Genomic DNA, 10,000 nt, shown 5'->3' with positions numbered 1-10,000 from the left:
CTTGCAACATAACTTTGCAACACACCCGCTTTTGTTCCCCCTCTTATCAACTTTAACGAGAATGTCTTGTCTTCCAAACAACATTTATGAGAAGACACTGAAAAAATATGGCGGAGAAGTTGGATTTGATGTCTTTACAGTTCTGTGTGCAGGGTGTAATTTATGTTTTGTCCATGGACTATGTGAATCAGAGTGTTTTAAGGATTAGAATGCAAACATCCGGTAGTACTTTTCCAGAGAAGAGGTGGATTTGGCAAGCATCCTGCCAACCTGTCTGGACGAATACCACAGAACATTCCATTACTCTTACTTGATGTGGGTGGGTCTGCGTATGCCTGTATGTGTGTGTGCGAAAAGAAGAAAATAAACTTTATAATCTTACAAATATTTCACATTCGATCTACTCCCCGGAAACACACTGCCCTGCAACCCTTCCAGATTAAGTTTTTGGTGAACCACAACGTTTTTTAATGAGGTGCAACGCTGAGGTGCACCAGCCGACATGCAAGCCTATTGTACTGAGGTTCCAGATTATCTAGTCTTCCTGCCTACTTACGAAATATAGCGGATGAATGGTCCGAACGCCGTTGATACCACCGAACCGAAGAGTGAGGAGGCGCCCCAGTGAACCCATTTCCGCGCGTCAACGACAGCGAGCGGAACTGCCTGAAATACAAAAGCTGACAAAGAAAGAGTTTTTCGAAACCAGAGCCGGTCTGTTGACATCCACTGTATTCCGCCCATACCCTGCGGCGGTAGCGATCTTATTGGAGGAAAGTGCTGTCACTTCTAAACTTGCGAAAGAGCAGATTGAATTTGAGCTGAACTGGGGATATACAACAGCGTGTCTGTCTGATGTGCTTATTAATACGAGTCACTGATCACAAGACACAGTAGCCTGGATAAGTTAACACAACAAGCGTCAACTGCTTCCATCCCTCATAAATACACACTTGCATATAGACAATGATACATTCTCAGCTATCAGTTTCCGTGTATTGGAAATGATTAAATATCGCATTTGTATATAGATTTTGAATATAGCTTGAGTTTTGAGAGCTTATGAAAGCATATGATGTCAGAGAGGGAGAGTTGGAGTTAAAAGAAAGGATAATCAGAACCATCACTGCTAACCTCAAGCTGTCAACCACCACAATCAGAAAAATCAGCACTTTCTAATCATCTCCAGTAGACTCTCAGCATCACCATCACTGCAAAGTCATGTGCTCTACATTACCATTCTCCAATCCCAGGATTAGATTAATTAATCACAAACTGTTTGATTTAAGAATTTGGCTTTGGGCTTGTGGCAACCCCATCTGATCCTCAGAGTGCATAGCGATGCACGGGAACTGATTATCCTTGACATTAAAGGACACCCCCAAATCCCTGCACCTTATCTTCTCCACCCAGGTTAAATAGGTAGTAGTTAATGGTTTCTTCATCTATTAGTCACATAGAAACAGAAAACAGTCATTTGATTGTACTTCAAACAACAGACAAACGGGTCAAGTATACTGTGGACCAGAAATGTGATCAAGTCGGTGGCCCTAGATTGTCACTCAAATTGAATGTTTGAGAATGGTACCAAAAGTTGCAAATGAGGCAGGAATGTTGCCAGCAAATAACTATCTTATTACTGGATGTATTTAATAACTTTTAGCCTGTGCTATATTTGCGCAGCGTCTTTTCCAGGCCTTTGGTCTGCAACATTCCAGTCTCCTTGCCAGTATTGTACACATACATCTCTACATTCAGCTGCATCTGCAAATCTTAAATTGGTGATCCAAAATAATATCCTTTGCACACAAAACATTTCCAGCGGTGTAGACCACCTCTAAATTATTTGATAAGCAACACTGCTGATACATCACAGGATGTACATGACTGTATAAAAAAATAGTACTTTTAATTAAGGCAAAAGTGAAACAATAATAACATATTTTAAACTTAACTGTAACATTATACACAAAAAAGTAAAATAAAACAGCCATAGACATCAACCACACACGCATCCTTCATTCAGTAAAACGGATCCATCCAATTCAAAGCACGTACGTAGCACACACGGACGTGGAACACTTGGCCACCATTCAGACGTCATCTTCGGTTGACGTGTAGCAGCGTGAAAGGCCCCGCCCCACACCATGAGGTCATCACTGCTTTGCCCAGCAGTGGACTGGGTGTGGCACAAACTCCTTACATTGCCATGGTAACAGTAACTCCTTACATTGCCATGGCATCAGTTTCAGATGAGGTGGCGATGCCTTGCAGTGCCAAACTGAAGTCATAGCAGCCTGTGTGTGTGTTGGCATAAAAGCATGTGTGTGTATTGATATAAAAGTGTGTGTGTGTGTAAGCAGGCAGAAAAAAAGGCATGTTCTAGCATGAGCCATGACATCTAAAACAATAACGGTGTGTTTGTGGCAGGTTTTACAAGCTCAGTCATTCTTTTGAGAGATTAAAAAACGTTTTCAGACTTCTTCCAATAGTTCTTGTCTCAGTCTTTCCGCACCTGCATCTTCAGCCCAACATTTTCCTTTGGCTTCCAAACCAAAAAGCTCAAGTCCGTAAAGAATAATGGCCAACAAGGAGCAAAAAGTGTGTGTGGATGAACACATTTTTTTTTTTTTTGTGTGTGTGTGTGTGTGTGTGTGTGTGTGTGTGTGTTTAAGCAGTCGTCACTGTTCCCGTGTACTCTGTACAATGGAGTACCTCCGGCATGGGTTCTTTAACCAGGAAGTGGGGATGGGGATGGGCCAGGCAAACGTGCAGGGAACAGTGGTGCACACGTTTCGCTCCAGGAAGTTGAAGATGGGGTTCCACCACGTCCAGCTCAGGTAGTTATGAGGCGACCCTCGCATGGCCTGCAGGTGAAAGAATGAGGGAATCAAATATTAACCTGTGGTTGAAGAGCTGTTTCAACAGCACCATTATCTGATGGCGAGGCACAATGAAGGTTGCCTACTAAGAAAACAATATTCAGACCAACTCATTTGTATTCAAATATTTGGTATGACCGACATGAGCTATTGAAACATTTGCGGTGTGTGTTTCTGCCCGTGTGTGTGCACATGTCAGGGCGTGTCTGTGGACTTGCTTGGTGACGTGCTGCCAGTTAGAGTCTGGTGGTGATTAAGTTCGTCACAACTACACAACTATGTATGTGTGTGTGTGTGCGTCTGTTAGCATGCATGCTAAGTAAGCAATAACTACAAGACTGTGTGTGTGTGTGTGTGTGTCTGTCTGTCTGTCTGTCTGTTAGCATGCATGTATATGTGTGTGTGTACATCTATATATGTGTGTTTCTGTGTGTCTATATACGCATTTTTTTGTGTGTATGTGTGTGTGTGTGTGTGTGTGTGTGTGAGCACATACCTGGTTGTTGGCCATGGTGTGGTACCAGTAGAAGATTCTGCTGGTGATGAAGTAAGCCACCACCACGTCTATGCTATAGTGGTCATGTGCCAACAGGATGCAAACCCCTCCAACAATGCCTAGCAACCCGCAGATCAGGTGATACCACCACATGGAGCGTGGGGAATCTGTAAACAACAACATCACCACAAACAGGCATGACATTACAAATAGCCAGGAACCTCAAATAGGTTGTCTAAGCTCAGCCAATCTAATTACACGGCTTCCTTCCATGCTCATGGTGAATGGCTGGAATTGTTTATGGTTTTTGTTTTTGTTTACAGGGTCAGGACTGTGAACGAACACCAGAGGGTTTCTTTTGAGCACACACACTGAACAGGACAGCTAGAGGGCCGTAATTAGCAGAACTTGACAAAAGGTGTATTTGATTAGGATCGCAGACTGCACCTTTAAGGGTCATGTTTCAACCATGGGTCAATAAACACAGATAAAGCAAGCCCAGCCATGACTCCAAACAGACAAATAAAAAACAGAAAGAAAGACAAATGGAACAACAGATTAAGTTAGGGGACTGAAGGGGGGATTTATGGTCGCCTTTGCAGTCCTTATGCATGGCGGCGCGCCCAAAGGGGCATGATAACTGCTGACGCGCAGTGCGCTCTGGTGTTGTTTCGGCTGGTCGTACAACTCCCGATTTTTGTAAGTTAGTGCGTGCGTGTGGCGAATGTGCAAAATGGACGAGCTAGAGGCACGAGTCTGTGAGCCGGTCCGTCTCTACAGGCATCTTCATCAATGGGGGAGCATAGGAGGAATAACAGACGGCACAGACCTTGTGGAAGGAGATTGCTACAACAATTGGAAAAGATGAGACGTTTGTGTAGTTTACTAACGTTACAGTGTTGCCCAATGAAGACCTGAGGGTCAAAACTTTACATTTCGGCTGTGATGAAATTTTTTTTTTTTTTTTAAATCGCTAAAAACCTAAAAACATGCTCATTTAGCTGCCGACTAGCCATAAACACAAACCCTAAACAGAAACATTTGGGACCCGTCCAGTTTAATCCACAAATGAATATCGGTGATATATTTGCTGGTTCCAGCAGTTAATCCAAGAATGAATACTGGTGATAACAGTTAACCGCCATGTATCAGAATCAGAATGGTCTTTATTGCCAAGTAAGTTTACGCCTACCAGGAATTTGTTTTGGCATATTGGTGCAGACAATAAACATAAAACATATATTTCACTGTGCTCCAATTCAGCACATTACTTCCTATGGGCTATTGTGTAGGACAAGAGTGCAGCAAGTGAAACATGCCTCTAGTGAAAGCATAACAGGTTATGGCGCTGTGTGTCCCAGTTTGCACACACAACAACCAATACGTCAAGCATTCCAGGGCCTTGACAGTGTGACTTATGAGACAGAGAGAGAGAGAGTGTGTGTGTGTGTGTGTCAAACTATACTCACATTCTTTGATGAAGAGGAAGGTCAGGGTGAGCATGACTGTATGGCCGCTGTACAGGTAGTCTCCACACATGATGTGGGAGCCGGTGATGGACAGGCCTCCTCCAGACATCATCTTCAGCATGCGGTAGACCTTTGCCTGGGCATCGCTATTCAACTGAGGGGAGAGAGGCAGCCTTTCATGAATATGTTCACTATTGTCTAAGTGGCAATGGAGACAAAACCAGATAAAAGCTGTGAAGACCGACAGACAGACAGACAGACAGACACAGAGACAGAGACGCAGGGCAATGATGAAGGATGAGGAAAGAAAGAACTAGAAGTACCACAGAGTTGTACACAATGCAAGTGTAATAAAAGCTTAAACATTAACACCGTAAGTGCACATACAGATGCAACAGAACCATGAACAATTGGGGTTCAGAGAAGAGACGTTTAACCATGACAGCTCTTGTTTTCAAATCGAATATGAACATTATGTGTGTGTTAAAAGAAGAGGGCAGCAGCAAGCATTCATCAATGTAAAGCAAATGCTATTTCAGTGAACAGGAAGTGCAACATTTAAATATGGCACTAATGGCACAAATGGGGCACTAACCTCAGCACAGCAATCCCCTGGCTTCTATGCCACTTAGAGATGGCACAAGTTGCCAGACTGAACTTAGCCATTTAAATTTTTAATCATTTTCCAATAAAATCTGCGCTCTGACGACAGTCTTCCTGGCATGGGGCAAGTCGGAGAGGAAGTAATGGTGCCTAGCGGTCATGTTAGCTCCTGCTCACCTAATACAGTTGGTGACGCAGTAGCTAAGCGACTTGCTTTGTTTTCTGTGATTTTTCATTGTTGTCAGAGGTCAACACGTAAAAGGCGGAGATGGTGGCACCTACCTTGGGGGCACAGCTCATGTGGGTGCCTGGCACGGGGAGGATGGTGAGGTACATGGTGAGGCAGCGGTACAGATACAGTGTACCCTGCAGGAAGAAGAAACGCCGGAATATAATAGCCCTACACACACACACAGACACAGACACAGACACACACACACACACGCATCATAAGCCTTGCACTAGATTCAAGACATGTTAAACACAAAAAACTATGCTGAAGAAAATATAAATGCAACATGGAACAATCTCAAAGACTTTACTGAGCTGCAGGTCATATAGGAAATCAGTCACTTGCAGTGACCTATAGATATTGCATGGCTGTGGCTACAGATGACTCAGTACTGCTCAGTACTTCACTAGTTCAATAAAACATGCACCGTCTACATTGCACCTATTGGTCTACCGTAGTCTTATCTCTGCCAGCAGGACCTCCATTTGAACTCACTATCAATATTTCACTTGCTTGCTTACACTGTTAATATTACACATTGGTTTGCCTTTTCACTACTTCATGCATTTCTTCTCTGTTTACCTTTCTAGCTCCGTGCTTATTTTAAGTCCGTACAAATGTCCCCTTCTGTGAAGCTTTGAGACAATGATCTTTGTGCACAGTGCTGTACAAATAAAGATGTACTGTGCCGAAACCATGACTGGAAACATTTTCCCTCGGGCCAGCCTTGAACACACCTTGAACCAACCTTGTGTGTGTGAGCATGTGAGTGTGTGTTTGTGTGTGATACAATAGCATGTAAATGGGTGTGTGTGTGTGTGTGTGTGTGTGTGTCCCTACCTGTGTTTGAGAAAGAGCAACTGCAGGAAGAAGAGCCCGACCAGCAGCATGCCGTTGATCTCTGTGACGGTGAAGGCTGCAGGCACGTGGGGGAACAGATCGAAGAACCTGTCTGGCAGCGGGGGTGTCTGGCTGGGCACGCGCTCGTGCACCATGGTGATCACGCCGGTGGTGAGCACCAGGCAGGCAGACGCGTACACGAACGCCACGCCGGTCTTCCACCACTCCTGCGGCAGGGGATTGGCTGACGGCCGGTTCCCCCTGCGCTGGATCTTGATGCGCACATAGTCCTGGTTCTTACGCAGCAGGCCGGCCCGAAGGGCTCGGGCCAGGCGTGTGCTTTTACGGCCACCATTAAGGGTGTCCTCAGGCGACGGGTGTCTGGGGGGCGAGTCCGTCTCCGGGGCAGGACAGGAAATTGTCTCTATGGTAACTTCGACATGGTCCCCACACTGGCTGCTCTGGCTGCTGTTGCTGCTGCTCTCCCCCTCCTGTTCCACCAAAGGATCAGCCGCTGCCATGTATTTATGTATATATACAAACACAGAAACTATCCCACCGGTGTGTATCTTCTCACACACAGACTCTGCAAGTAGATCTGGTGACACTGGCTTCTTTTGTCTTCCTCTGATCTGTAAACACAAACCATTTGAACTATTTTAATTCTTACTATGGAAAAATAATCAAACGGTCAACATTACAAACAACATTACGACCAACTGTGTTGCTGGATAACTTCATACATCCCTGATAGAGTATCCAATATTCCAAGCCTTGAACACCTTGTATCTAGATTGTTACAGCCAGACTATATCTATATATTTTGGATTATTGTCTGAAAATACTCAATACAATATAATGTTTTAGACCAGATATTTTGGAAAGCCAATTAGCCAACTGTAGGGAATGGTTCAGGTGCTGACAAAAGACAAGATTTCACATTTCTGTTTGAAATCCAACTTTGACACATGACCACTGTCAATGTCAACATTTAGATCCATTTGATCACATGCTGTGTGGATGAGTCATGCAAAACTGAGGAGATGGCTTCATCAATTTCTTTTGAGGAAGTGGATGATACGGCTCATACAAAAAGTATAATTTACTGTGTCCATTTACAGTTCACAATTCGTGACATGAGCCTTAATTTGATCCAATCACCGTCAATAAACGGATCAGCACGCTCATTGCCTTTACCTTAAGCCTCATTTAAATGAAGTGGAATCTTTCCAAACCCCATTGTATCCAGTGAATGTCAGCTGGCAGTGGGAGGCTCCCATATAGTGTATAGGATCCTTACCATCAAATTCATCTGATCCTGCTGCTATAATCCAGCCCATAGTGAACATGTCTTATTCTGGTTATTCTATCCACATCATCCAAATTTGCTTCTCTCTCTCTCCAACCAATTTTCGGTCCTTAGAATTTAGAAATGAGCTGAAACTGTCTGCTTTAGTTTGTTTGGTCAAGTTGTAGTTTTGATATGGTTGAGCATTTATCTAGGTAACACTAGGACTCAGTATTCACACCCAGTAAGTTAAACTGTTTGTGTGTGTGTGTGTGTGTACACATGCCATATATAGAACACTCACTCCCATTTCCCAGGATTACGTCTTAAAGTGATAATCAATCTCACCCACTCAGAGTTAACATTCTAGGCAGTGTTTTGCCCGAAAGTACCCTCAGTGGCCACACCTTCAAACCTGTCTTGTCAAACACATTCTTGTTCTTCTGGCTTATTAGACACACACACACACCCACACTGAGGTATTCCTTCCATATACCTCAACCACTCGCAAAATCTAGCCTACGCAAAATGTACGGTCTTCTGCCATTTCATAGACTACTTCTTCATTACATGCTACAGTATTCTAAAGTTTTCGTGATTGTTTACAGGTCTCTTGACTGTCAACAGCCTTCGGTCCCACTTATCTGCCATTCCTGAGTATATTTAATCAAAGGCCATGTGCGTCAATTGGCTAAACTGCAACCTGACACCGCAGACAAGGACATTGATTCGACAATGATTTTCTCTATTTTAAAACCAACGGCCAAGAAAATTTCATGAGGTAACGGTGATCAATGGCTGCCTGAAAGGAAAAACCTTTTATACATGCTCAAAATAAAGTTAAAAACTAAATTCCACCTCTCCTCGGTAAGGCAACACATTCAACTAATTTAAATGCGGGAGACACAACATTTCTTGCAACGTGCAAGTCACGTTTACAAGTCATAATTACAAGCCACAATGACTGTTTTTTAAGGTAAAAAGTAGCTTGAGATACATAAGTAACATTTGAAGAAAAGCTGCATTTGAATGTCTGTCTTCTACAGCTTTTTTTTTTAGGTACAATCAGATTTTCTGTATTTTGTTGTTGTATTGTTCTGCTCATTGAAGTTTGAAGATTTTTATTGTTTGTTATTTTGTCTGTTTGTTTGGATCGTCGATTTTAAGTTTCTTTTCTTTCACTTGTTCACTTGCATACTTCCGGCCAACCTCGAATAATACAAAGGCTAGTAACGTTAACTGAAAACACGCCAATACTTTACTACAACATAGTTAGAGCATTTGAGCACGTTACACAGTGGCAATGATGTCAACAGAGACCATGTGGGCCACAAACACTCTCTTTCCACCTGAATGTAAGTGTTTAAAATGTAAATGGAAAGCCTGACTTGGCAGGATAAATTACGGAAATAACTCCAGCTTCATCCGACTCCTGGGAAGATATCTCACGTTTCGTTTGATTAGTAGACCTTATATCCTACCAGAAATGCTAGCTGAAGTTTTGGGGCTACCTGGTGACTTTGGGTCTCGTAGGCCTACCATGCATCTCTCGCGACAGCTCAATCACTCAACTCGATATGGACCCTACAAGCAAACTTCATTGAGACATATCATATAAATTACTTCATCATAAACACCTACCTCTAACATACACAGAGATTAGCCTATTGAAGGCTATGAATATATCGCTTAGAAAAGAATAATTGGCCGGTGACATACCTACAGCGACCTTTTCTTGTTTGCAGGTAAACTTTACACCTTCACACGCTTGCTCCGTAGGCGACAGGACACAGTAGATCTCAGTAACGCTTTCACAGATACCTCTCTCAATCGCCTTCGTTTTCAGTTTTGCCAGTCTCTTCAGTCTTGAGCTTTTCTACGACAGCGTAAAAGGCGCCTCTGACTAATCAGCCCAACCTACTTACGTCGAGCACCTGTCTTCAAGCGAAACTTCAGCGCTCTTGTCCGCTTCCGGTAAATCGACAACACCACATTGCAGTTAGTCATCGTCATGTCATTGGTTAATTTGATTTCTGTGAGCCTGTTCTCCCAACACAACACCAACACCCAGTATCCACATTTTTTCGCATTTTAAAAATCCATTAAAGTCTGAAGTCTATTTTGGCCGCATCGAACTTTTTAAATGAGCTAAATCACAGTTCTTTAGTGGTTGTTTGGTCGCTAGCTAAC

The 10,000-nt window shown here is 43.3% G+C and overlaps 2 protein-coding genes across 3 annotated transcripts in view; both read right to left on the bottom strand.

Moving 5' to 3' along the window:
• LOC105891458 (calcium uniporter regulatory subunit MCUb, mitochondrial-like) overlaps positions 1 to 1,206 on the bottom strand; it is a 5,841-nt gene extending 4,635 nt beyond the window's left edge. Inside the window, exon 1 of one of the 2 annotated variants that reach the window (XM_012817636.3) lies at positions 557 to 1,206. In XM_012817636.3, coding sequence (XP_012673090.2) covers positions 557 to 634 — 78 coding nt within the window. In that variant the 5' untranslated portion in view covers positions 635 to 1,206. The remainder of the gene's footprint in view (positions 1 to 556) is intronic. The other variant, XM_031585078.2, reaches the window with a different exon arrangement.
• Positions 1,207 to 1,880: 674 nt separating this feature from the next.
• The window catches only part of LOC105891457 (phosphatidylcholine:ceramide cholinephosphotransferase 2-like), an 8,899-nt gene continuing 779 nt past the window's right edge, over positions 1,881 to 10,000 (bottom strand). The window contains exons 1-6 of the mRNA XM_012817634.3: positions 9,530 to 10,000; positions 6,523 to 7,154; positions 5,733 to 5,850; positions 4,848 to 5,001; positions 3,379 to 3,545; positions 1,881 to 2,867 (exon numbers count right to left, since the gene is read on the bottom strand). The exon at positions 9,530 to 10,000 is cut by the window's right edge and continues 779 nt beyond it. Coding sequence (XP_012673088.1) covers positions 2,682 to 2,867; positions 3,379 to 3,545; positions 4,848 to 5,001; positions 5,733 to 5,850; positions 6,523 to 7,043 — 1,146 coding nt within the window. The 5' untranslated portion in view covers positions 7,044 to 7,154; positions 9,530 to 10,000 and the 3' untranslated portion in view covers positions 1,881 to 2,681. The remainder of the gene's footprint in view (positions 2,868 to 3,378; positions 3,546 to 4,847; positions 5,002 to 5,732; positions 5,851 to 6,522; positions 7,155 to 9,529) is intronic.

The sequence above is a fragment of the Clupea harengus genome, chromosome 18, assembly GCF_900700415.2.
Source record: "Clupea harengus chromosome 18, Ch_v2.0.2, whole genome shotgun sequence".
NCBI classification, from domain to species: domain Eukaryota; kingdom Metazoa; phylum Chordata; class Actinopteri; order Clupeiformes; family Clupeidae; genus Clupea; species Clupea harengus.
This window is presented reverse-complemented; position numbering and strand designations above follow the sequence as displayed.